The 12,261-nt window shown below is 37.8% G+C and overlaps 1 protein-coding gene across 1 annotated transcript; it reads left to right on the top strand.

Moving 5' to 3' along the window:
* Positions 1-9,829: 9,829 nt before the first annotated feature.
* LOC147761968 (uncharacterized) lies at positions 9,830-12,214 on the top strand. Its single transcript, XM_087014112.1, has one exon. The coding sequence runs from the start codon at positions 9,944-9,946 to the stop codon at positions 12,212-12,214; it is 2,271 nt and encodes a 756-aa protein (XP_086870238.1). The 5' UTR covers positions 9,830-9,943.
* The last annotated feature ends 47 nt before the right edge of the window (positions 12,215-12,261 follow it).

Consider the following 12,261-nt stretch of genomic DNA (forward strand, 5'->3'; position numbering starts at 1 on the left):
ATTTTGATAACACAAAGTGTCGTCCATTGGATACAGACTTGCACAGTACACAATTTTACAATTGAGGACATCATGCCAGCAGCACCCAAAATTGTGCTTTCTTCCAATTTGATGCAATATTATATAATGCTTAACAGCATAATGATCATCAATTTTTTATAATAAAATATTAGTATCATGAATATTCAGAAAATGTGACTAGCAAAGGTTTTCAGGTTCATGGAACTCCAAAGTCATACTTTGAAAATGCTAAATGTATACAAGAGAGCACTGTACTGAAATGGGTTTCTTTCCATTTTTAACTTTTTTACATAAAATAATACAGTTTACTGCCATTTCACATGATCAGCTAAGAAAATTGTTGAGATGGCAAAAATATCAATATAACAAGTTTAAATGTCCAATTTCCTCCATTCCGAACATTGTGAATGATTGAATCTGACAAACTACAATGATACCAGTTCATTTCCATTTTGGCACTTTTTTTTACACAATACAAGATAACAGGTTTACCACCATTTTTATATAATCAACTAGCAATATTGTCAAGACGCAGAAATTGTCAAACAACCCATTTTACATATCTAGTAAATTCAATAATGAGACTGTTTACATGCCTGACAATCAAATCTGAGGAAAACCACTTATATACAAATAAAAGCTGAAGTCCCTCAAAACTCAACCAATCAATCTTATTTTTAAATTTGATTTGTATATAGATAACATTGATCACTCTTGTGAGTTTAATGACAACAGGCCTATCGGTTCTCCCTGAAATGTGCTTACAGTGTTACTAATATGCTTTTACTAATAATCATCAGTTCTGTGAGTTTCATGAAAACAGGCTTTAAGTTATTGGTTCTCCCTGAAATGTGCTTACAGTGTTACATATATGCTGAAAAAATAAAAAATAAAAAAATAAAAAATAAATAAAAAGCATAAAATTTGAAAGAAAAGGGCCTGGTCTTGCTGATTTTCAATCTTGACCATTCTTTTACTAATAATCATCAGTTCTGTGAGTTTCATGAAAACAGGCTTATTGGTTCTCCTTGAAATATGTTAACAGTGTTGCATGTACACTGAAAAAAGGAGAAAAAAATGCAAAACTTTTGAAAATAATCACCCCATTTCCTCCATTTTGAGACACTGTATTACACAGTACATGATAACATGTTTACCGTCATATTTATATAATCAACTAGCAATGTTGTAAAGATGCAGACAATTTCAGAGAAACACTAACATATTTACATATCTAGTTAATTCAATAATGAAACTGTCAACATGCCTGACAATCAAATCTGAGGAAAACCACTTATATACAAATAAAAGCTGAAGTCCCTCAGAACTCAACCAATCAATCTTATTTTTAAATTTGATTTGTATATAGATAACATTGATCACTCTTGTGAGGTTAATGACAACAGGCCTATCGGTTCTCCCTGAAATGTGCTTACAGTGTTACTTATATGCTGAAAAAAAAAACAGCATAACATTTGAAAGAAAAGGGCCTGGTCATGCTGATTTTCAATCTTGACCATTCTTTTACTTATAATCATCAGTTCTGTGAGTTTTATGAAAAGAGGCCTATTGGTTCTCCTTGAAATGTGTTTACAGTGTTACTTATATGCTTAAAAAAAACAGCATAACATTTGAAAGAAAAGGGCCTGGTCATGCTGATTTTCAATCTTGACCATTCTTTTACTAATAATCATCAGTTCTGTGAGTTTCGTGAAAACAGGCTTATTGGTTCTCCTTGAAATGTGCTTACAGTGTTACATATATGCTGAAAAAAAAACAGCATAACATTTGAAAGAAAAGGGCCTGGTCATGCTGATTTTCAATCTTGATCATTCTTTTTAATTTACTAATAATCATCAGTTCTCTGAGTTTCATGAAAACAGGCCTATTGGTTCTCCTTGAAGTGTGTTTACAGTGTTGCATGTACACTGAAAAAAGGAGAAAAAAATGCAAAACTTTTGAAAATAATCACCCCATTACCTCCATTTTGAGACACTGTATTACACAGTACATGATAACATGTTTACCGTCATATTTATATAATCAACTAGCAATGTTGTAAAGATGCAGAAAATTTCAGACAAACACTAACATATTTACATATCTAGTTAGTTCAATAACGAAACTGTCAACATGCCTGACAATCAAATCTGAGGAAAACCACTTATATACAAATAAAAGCTGAAGTCCCTCAAAACTCAACCAATCAATCTTATTTTTAAACTTGATTTGTATATAGATAACATTGATTACTCCTGTGAGTTTCATGAAAACAGGCTTATTGGTTCTCCCTGAAATGTGCTTACAGTGTTACTTATATGCTGAAAAAAAAAAAAAACAGCATAACATTTGAAAGAAAAGGGCCTGGTCATGCTGATTTTCAATCTTGACCATTCTTTTACTTATAATCATCAGTTCTGTGAGTTTTATGAAAAGAGGCCTATTGGTTCTCCTTTAAATGTGTTTACAGTGTTACTTATATGCTTAAAAAAACAGCATAACATTTGAAAGAAAAGGGCCTGGTCATGCTGATTTTCAATCTTGACCATTCTTTTACTAATAATCATCAGTTCTGTGAGTTTCATGAAAACAGGCTTATTGGTTCTCCTTGAAATGTGCTTACAGTGTTACATATATGCTGAAAAAAAACCAGCATAACATTTGAAAGAAAAGGGCCTGGTCATGCTGATTTTCAATCTTGATCATTCTTTTTAATTTACTAATAATCATCAGTTCTCTGAGTTTCGTGAAAACAGGCCTATTGGTTCTCCTTGAAGTGTGTTTACAGTGTTGCATGTACACTGAAAAAAGGAGAAAAAAAATGCAAAACTTTTGAAAATAATCACCCCATTTCCTCCATTTTGAGACACTGTATTACACAGTACATGATAACATGTTTACCGTCATATTAATATAATTAACTAGCAATGTTGTAAAGATGCAGAAAATTTCAGACAAACACTAACATATTTACATATCTAGTTAGTTCAATAACGAAACTGTCAACATGCCTGACAATCAAATCTGAGGAAAACCACTTATATATATCAAAACAAGGCACAACTTCCACAAAACTCAACCAATCAATCCTATTTTCAAACTTGATTTGTATATTGGTAACATTGATCACTCCTGTGAGTTTAATGACAACAGGCCTATCGGTTCTCCCTGAAATGTGCTTACAGTGTTACTTATATGCTGAAAATGGCAGAAAAAAAAACAGCATAACTTTTGACAAAAAATGGCCCGGTTATGCCGATTTTTGATCTTGACAACCCTTTTACTAATAATCATCAGTTCTGTGAGTTTCATGACAATGGACCTATTGCTTCCCCTTGAACTGTGTTTACATTGTTGCATGTATGCTGAAAAAAGCAAAAACAACAGCAAATTTTCTGAAAAAAAAAGCAGCCCATTATGAAGATTTTCAAACTTGACCTGCGTTTAACTAATATTCATCAGTTCTGTGAGTTTCATGAAAATAGACCTATCGGTTCTCTTTAAAATGTTGCATCGCATATAATATTATGCTGAGAAAAGGGAAAAACAGCAACTTTGTAAAATTGGCCAGATCACACTGATTACGTTGATTGCAATTTATATAGCATTCCTTCTGAGAGAAATCGATCCATAGTTAGTACGATAGGATCTGGGAACGGTCCCTTAATCGTTTTTGCCGTGTGCATATCCGAACTGTAGGCCTATATATCAGGACGCGTAATTGTCGGTGCGTCTTTTTTTTTCTTTTTTTATTTCACAAAGCGGTTCTTGCAAATGCGGTGTTTATGAATATGTGTGCTCTGTGTTAGCGACATGGACCGACAGGGGCCCATTCAAAATATAATTTCACTTCAGTTGTTAGATTTAGTATTTATTCTAGCAGCCAGGTGTATAACAAACAGGTCAGATCTACAGGTGAAAAGAAGTGACTGTAGTTCGCAGAGCCATTATGTAATAATAAATGTTTCATAATGTCATAGCCTTCTTCAAACTGTCAGGGGTAGATTAATTCATAGTTAGCTAAGGGGCCCTTTACACTGGACGGCGTCCTTTCTGCGTCCTGTAGTACGGATCCATTTGAGAGTACAAAATTATAATACTTAACTTTCTGACAACTGGCCAATCACCAAATATTCATTTTTTTCAACCAAAGCAATGCTTGTACCTCCTTTCTACGACCACAGTGATGCCAGTTTCTTGGTCGCACAAAGGACGCCGCCCCAGTGTAAAAGGGGTTTACGGACGATCCATTTACCCTTTTCATTTACTCTGAAGTATCGAATAAAAGAACTGATGGAATAAAAGTACTGGGTGGAAAAAATCTCAAAATTTAATAAAAGTACTGATGGAATAAAAGTACTGGGTGTAAAAAATCTCGAAATTTAATAAAAGTACTGGATGGAATAAAAGTACTGGGTGGAAAAAACCTTTGCACCACTCCCCCCCCCCAAATAAAAAATGAAATAAATAAATAAAAGTAAAGAAGAAGAAGAGAAAGAAAAAAGCTAGCTATTGATCATTGTAAAAAAAAAAAAAAAAAAAAAAAAAAATCACCAGGTAAAATTCACTCAGTATTATAATTTATCTTAAAAACGGGATATCTAATTTATTTAAAAATATATATATATATATATATTTGCCATGAGTTAAATTTCATAATCGTCAGGGGCCGAAGACCCAGATATGTCGCACCTAAGCCGCCTCCGAGAGCCATACGGAGACGTTATTCATAGTAAATTTATTCTCAGATATAAGGTTCGTTTTGCATACCTGTAAACTCCTAAGGGTTTATCTTACATAGAATTAAATGTGATTTAACATCGTTTAAATCACAGGGCCGTAGCCTCCGGGGGGGCAGGGGGGGCAGCTGCCCCCCCTGGGATTTGAAGTGCAAAAAAAATAATCGCAATTTCTGACTTCTGATTGAGCAATAAATAACAGTTAAAATGCACCAGAATGCAGTATTATACATACACTTTTTAAAATTTTTCCACACCGTGGGACACCCCCTCCCACAACCTCCCCACTCAGGGGGCTTTGCCCCCTCGTGTCCGCTTACTGCCCCCCCTGGCATTTTGCTCAGGCTACGGCCCTGAATCATAAATCGGCATGAAATAATTGACGTTTGAAAACAGGCACAACTTCTTTGCTGCACTTGAAATGACCTCCTTAGCTATAAATATGATCCCATCACCTTGCGACATTGCATCATTCGATCGATGTACATGAGTAGTTGTCACTGTTGAAGGGAAAGCACGTCTATTTATAGGAACTGAAATCAGGTGACGCATGTACTGTTGTGTTCAGAGAGCGACTTCCGCTTGACCTACTTTCCAGTGCTGTTGGTAGAATAGTCGGTAATGAGATGAGATCTCAATTTTCTTCTCATTATACTTCAATTTAAGAAAATAAAAAGCGTGACTTGTACTTGTGTAATTTCCCACCGGTACAATATGTATTTAATAAACATACCGGGTGGAAGATTTTTGAAAAATTAATAAGCGTACTTGGTGAAAATGGAGCGTACCGGCGGGAAGAAATTTGGAAAAATAATTAACGTACCGGTACGTTTATTTGATACTTCAGAGTAATTCTTGCACCCTCAAAAGATTGTCGGTCCTAAGATCTACCGAGTGAGCCACAAATTCAGACAGTTCTTCTTTATTTAAACCACTCCAAGTCAGTTGTACTAATAAAGAAGCGTGCCGTAATATGTACAGTGCGATGATAGTTATGTAGTTACGTAACGGCCTAGGAGAGCTTAATTTGATAAAAAAGACCTTTAGTTTAAAAATATGAACTTACTGAATATATAGACATCTGAGATATAACATTAGTTTCAGTTTAGTCTGCCCTTTACAGCACAACCGAGGACGCGGAATTTGGTCCGCCCTTTACAGCACAACCGAGGACGCGTGTGTATAGCCCGATTTCAGACAAAAAGTTGGACAGTATTTCTGATACACTCGTGGCGGGAATTTGGCCCGCGCTATACAGCATAACCGAGGACTGGCTCAGAATAGCGTCAAATTTCACCACCTAACTTGAAATGGGCCCCTTTATGCATTCCACTGCTTATGTCAACCGAGGACGTCCTCGGTTGGAGGTGTGTCCTCGGTTAGTGGGTTTCGGGCGGGTGTGTGTCCTCGGTTAGAATGCGTGCACAAGAGCACGCACACACACACACACACACACACATAGACGTTTTCTCTGTCACACACACACACGCGCAAACACACACATTGACTTTCCATCCCCAGAAATGCACTGCATGACGTCACGCTTAGCCCACTGCGCATGCGTGCACTTTTAATGAGTTGCTAGATTGCCATAGGAAAATGAATGGGTTCGCGATTCGTGGGTAATTCGTGATAATTGACTAACTTACGGCCTGATGCCGATAGACAGCAACGCTGTGCTATGCTTCAAGCAACTCCTGACCAAATATCGTTAGGGTTTTTAAAAAATTCTGTTGTACACACGTACTAAGAAGTTTGCCGTGTATTGCCTAGCCTACCCTCAGCAAAACGCACATATTTTCAGAAATAGTGATTTTAGACGGTAGATTCACTCAGAAACAAAGGCAAACTAATTCGTTGCCGATAGCACCAGCAGATACCAGCACCATACAGAGGCTGATTGAAAATTTTCATGCTAATTGAAGAACTTTTACCACTGTACAATGGAGTCCAAAAAAAGCACTTGGCACAAATGTGAAACTGCCCAGTGCAAGGCCAAGAATTCAATCAGTATTTTCAATCATATTATCAGATTCTACATAAATTGACTGACAATATCACTACTCAGTATTTAACTATTCTCTTAATCCAAAATTCCTATCATCATTTAATAATAATGCAAAATTCTTCTTTCAGATTGCTATTTATTTTAAATTTTAATGGCCAAGAATTCAATCAGTATTTTCAATCATATTATCAGATTCTACATAAATTGACTGACAATATCACTACTCAGTATTTAACTATTCTCTTAATCCAAAATTCCTATCATCATTTAATAATAATGCAAAATTCTTCTTTCAGATTGCTATTTATTTTTAATTTTAATGCTGCAACTGTTCCAAAATAATCTTGTAGTAAAGAAAAAATGCAAATAAGAAGTGGAAGACCAATTTTACCCACACTATTCAATTATTTGAATATAAAAAGAATTAGATCACGATTTAACAAATTAAAATAATCTTTCATGAACTCTTTCATGAATAACATATTAAACAATATTAAAGTTATAAATTAGAGGTAATGGCTTATTCTGGAATATATGACCTCTGCACATCATCAGTACCTGACTTGGTACAGTATAGTTACTATTTGGATACAGAGTTAGATTTAATAATGTAACAATACGAACAATATATATTACAATAAACTTCTCTGCACATGTCAGACGCTTGTTACCATGAACTAACACTACTTGACAACGGGCTGAGCACTTATCACAGAGTCTGTGTGCGATGCCATTGTTGTGCTGTGATTGGCTAGTTGAGTCACGTGAAGCCCTACTGTAGCGCCCTCGCGTATCGTGTGAATGCTGCACATTTCTGGCCATGTCTTTTTTTTTCTCTCTGTCATTCAATGTGGAAAACTCCCAGTGCATTAAATGTTTCGTGATTCACAAGCTGCGTAAACTGTCTTTTCTTTTCTTTGACACGTACCTGCGGGGGTGGAGGGTGGAGGGGTGGGGGTGGAGGGTGGTGTGGGAGGGGGTGGGGGAGGGGGCACCTTGAAAATGAATCTCCGTGATACGCATGCGTGAGCTTTGTTAAACACCTCAGTTCTCTACAGCACGTCGCACTTTGCTAACGCTACAACACGAACAATCTCAGTGTAATATTCCGATCAGGGACAGATATGTATCGTCTGCGGTTTAAATAACTTGTGTCTCCTTTATAACTGGCTTTTCAAATGTGTTGCAGAGGTTTCACTTCTTTTTTACCCTTGCACGTCAAAATCAAAATCAAAATAGTCGTAGGTGTGGGAGTTTGGAGGAGAAGAGGGGGGAGGGTACAAGCACCTCAGTCATATGGAGAGGAATCAGGGGGTGGGTCCAAACGTTTTTATTCGCTATTCAAAATCTGATGTGTAAGTGCTAGTTAGTCCAAGGGTCAGCTATTGTGGAAGCGATCACTGAAGGTCCTAATCGCTGTTTCGTATATAAAAAAAACTGCTTATTAAAGTACTCGTATGAAAAAATTCTTTTAAAATTATTGTGCAAGGTATATTATCAGAGAAGCCGGCCCATCATCTCCACCTTGTGTTGTCTCCGTTTTCTCGATATTTCCGGCCTACGTCACTTCCGGTCACAAGGGACGCGTCTAGAGATGGACGCTGTCGTCTGGGAACAGGTCTCAGGAACTCGACACCTGTCTACATCCAGAATATAACACAAGGTTCTTTACGCGACAAACTAAGACCAGTCTTGACAATAATATGTGTAGTGCAGCACTGTACATGGTCATTTTGGTAATTAACGATTTCATCACTTATAGGCCTACATGTATTTACAACATTAGAAAATGGAAAACTAGATAAAATATTTTCGTAAGATTATACATCAATCTAATTCACCCTGCATTGTGTCAAGGTTTTAAAAAGAAAGGATAAGGATAATTTAGGGATGGCTAGTTAGCAAAGAAATATGCAAAACTCATTAGGTGTCCTTAATTTTCTTTGTGCGATTTTACGTACATCTGAACCGTGGAATATTTCAGAGTCTTTTTTTTTTTTTTTTTTTTTTTTTTTTTTTTTTGCTTGGTATAAAAGGTGTTCATTACAAGCTGAAACAGTGGCAATGGTACACTGGTAACAAAGACCCTATAGGCTATTATATAGATAATACTTTAACATTAACAATAGGTTAATGTTTAACGAGGTGGATTTATATTATGCAAATTAAGTTTATTTCAATTTTTTTCCCTTTTACGAGAATCACTGAAAGATCATATGATCTTGACCAGACGGGGAAAGGTAACGCCGTGGTTGTCTACGACACCGTCTTTCTGAACGATGGCAACATTTACAATGAAGACACGGAGAAATTCACCTCCCCGACCTCAGGGGTCTACGTCTTCCATTACCATAGACTCAGCCACAACAAAAAGCCCGTATATGTCAGATTGAACCGTTATGGTCAGATAATGAATGCTTGTACTGTAAACCTTCTACGGGGTTTGCGACAGGCAGTAATACTATTGCTTTATTTCTCGTGCATGGTTACTGATAGACTTTGATACCGTCCTGGTTATTGACAACATCACCTGATTGTGGTGTGTTGATCGGTGACATATTTAAAGCAGGTATTACTTTAGATAACCTACTAAACGATATATACACGTACACAACAACCTTGGCAGCAGTACAGCGGGGCGGTCGGTGTGTAGTGGGGGGGGGGGGGGGGGTATTACATGTACCATGACAATGGCTTGGTGTATAGAAGCTAGGGACTGGATTAGATCTTCATTTCGACCAAGTTTAATATATCATACACATTTTAGATTGACATTCTTGTGTAAACAAGGCTTCCATACTTAACAAAGATACACGTACAGCCCAGACTCCTGCTCCTTATTTCACAGTGTTTAATTAAATGTAAGCCTCGAACCTTAGCCTTCCATATACATGTGCTACGATATATCTTCATCTATTCGAAAAACTTCAACTCCAATTCAACTGTCGCCCCGTATTTCATAACCTATATACAGGTTTTAGACTTTGATACCGTCCTGGTTAATAACAATATCACCTGATTGGGATGTGTCCATCGGGTGACAAATTTGAGGTAGTATAGATAACTTATTAAATGATATATAAGCGTGCTCAACTGCTTCGGCAGCAGTAGAGCGGGGCGGTCTGCGTGTAGGAGGTGGGGCGCGCGCGCTGTGCCCATTCTAGGCGCCTATACCATGGCAATGGCTTCGAAAGAGATGTGCAGCGTCTTCAGTGAGAACTTTTTAACGTGTCATATATGTCTGGAGGAATATAAAGACCCGAGAGTGCTCCCCTGTTACCACACGTTCTGCCTAGAATGTATTGCTGACCATGCAGCCAAGAATGGTGTCCAGAACAAGTTCTCCTGTCCCGTGTGTCGCCAAGAGACCCCTGTACCACCAGGTGGGTTAGAAACTCTCGTGAAAAACTTCTTCTTAAGAAAAGTAACAGACTTTATGAAAGACCAGAGAGCGCCCGAGGGGAGACTTTGTGAATATTGTAACGATAAAGAGGCCACATTCATGTGCAAAGGATGTCCAAAAACCAACCAACTGTGCGCTACATGTCGTGGCATTCACGACAAAATACCGTTTTGTGAGTGTCATTCGTTAGTACCTCTGTCACAAGTCGATTTCTCAGTTAACCCAGTTGACAGGCGAGATCAGTTACGCGACGTATTAGATAAAGCTCAAAAGTGCGATAAACACGACGGAGAAACGCTGGCATACTATTGTGAAAACGATGACACTGTAATATGCAGAGAATGTATTGTAGAAACTCACAGTAAACACGAATTCCAAAAATTAGGGGATGTGGTGAAAGTTCAACGAGATCTAATACAGGCCAAGCTTAATTGTCTAACAACCGAAAAACTGTCTCGTTTTGAAAAGGCAGAACAAGCCATTGTGGAAACTGAAGACGGGCTGACTGAAAATCAGACAAAGGTTATACGTTTGGTGGATTCTCAGCAATTATCTATGACTAAGGAGATAAAAGAAAACAGTAAAACAATTGAAAGAGAAATTAAAAATTATTATCAACAAATAGAGAAGGACGTACGTCAACAGACAGACGACTATTTGAGCACTGTCAAACAGCATTTGGACACTTATGAAACAAAAGTACAGTCAGATTACATCGAAATGCAGAAAGTTATAGATGACAAAAGCAAGGAAATAACGACAGAAGTTAGGGCACTCACCTCCACGCAGGTGAAGACTTTAGAAGCTGAAAAGGACAAACAAGAAATGAGCAAGATTTCCATTCAGAGTATTCGTAATTTCGCTCAGCAGCTCACAGACACCGGTTCTGACATCGAGGTCATGACCCACTCTAAAAAACTCCAAACTAGAATTAAGGAGTTAGAGACAGTAGAACCAGTCTTTGATACCAAGTTCACCGATATAACATTTACACCAGGGCAAACAGCAATGGACGTTGTGCTACAGTTACCTAAAATCCCTGAGCCACGGCCGCTGTCCATCAAAACGGGGTCCATTACGGCCAAAACATACCGGGGTCCCTTGGATGCATATTTTGGAAGTTTAAAACAAAAGAGAGCGAACTATCCTGCGCTGAAGGAATTTATGAAGGTAGCCTGGCTTGACAAACTGGAGCGGAATGTTTGTTTTAACGTGAGTGATATGCCGGGGGATATCCAGTGCACAGATGACTGTTGTATTTTAGTTTTACATGGTGGCTACAGTTCTCGTCATAATACAGTGTCCGCGTTCTCGAGCACAGGTCAATGTAATCGTGATATCAGTATAGAGGGAGGGGGGAGGTGTATCACTACAGTCAGTAACGATAGATTTGTGGTCACATGCCATGATAAATGCTGTAGACTGTATTCAACATCAGGTCAGGTTATCCAATGTTTTGGTCAGGGTGATATGTATGACCCCTGGGGTGTCACTGTGGACCGTACAGAGGGTAAGGTGTACGTGCGTGATAGTGGTGCACAGTGCATCTGTGTGTACGACATGATATCTTTTCAACTTGTAAACAGAATTCCTATCCCAATGTGCAGTAAAAGTTCACAGCGCTGTGCATACCACCACGGCATCAATGCAATCATAGTCAGCGACTGCAGTGCCAACTGTGTGTATGCAGTGACACCCCAGGGTGACGTCATGTTCCAATACGGAACACGGGGTCAGTTTGGAAGTGGAGACGGACAACTGAGTAATCCACGAGGAGTGTGCGTAGATAAGTTTGGGCACATATTCATAGCTGACTACGGTAATCACAGGGTGGCTGTCCTTGGTTCAGACGGAAGATTTCTACGTAACGTATCGACAAAGAATGACGACATTTATTTGTTTTCATCAGATAATGACATCATTTTGATACCTGTGTCAATTGATGTCAACAGCAAAGGAGAGCTTGTTGTTTTAACTAAAAAACACGTAGGTCTATACACCACAGGAGAAATATCCACATATAAGTACATTACTGAGAAATGACTTATATGATTTAAAATTGTAATGCTATTTGAATTGTAATTAATATA

This window comes from Lingula anatina, chromosome 5 (assembly GCF_051362555.1).
Source record: "Lingula anatina isolate TDL-2025a chromosome 5, LinAna3.0, whole genome shotgun sequence".
NCBI lineage: Eukaryota > Metazoa > Brachiopoda > Lingulata > Lingulida > Lingulidae > Lingula > Lingula anatina.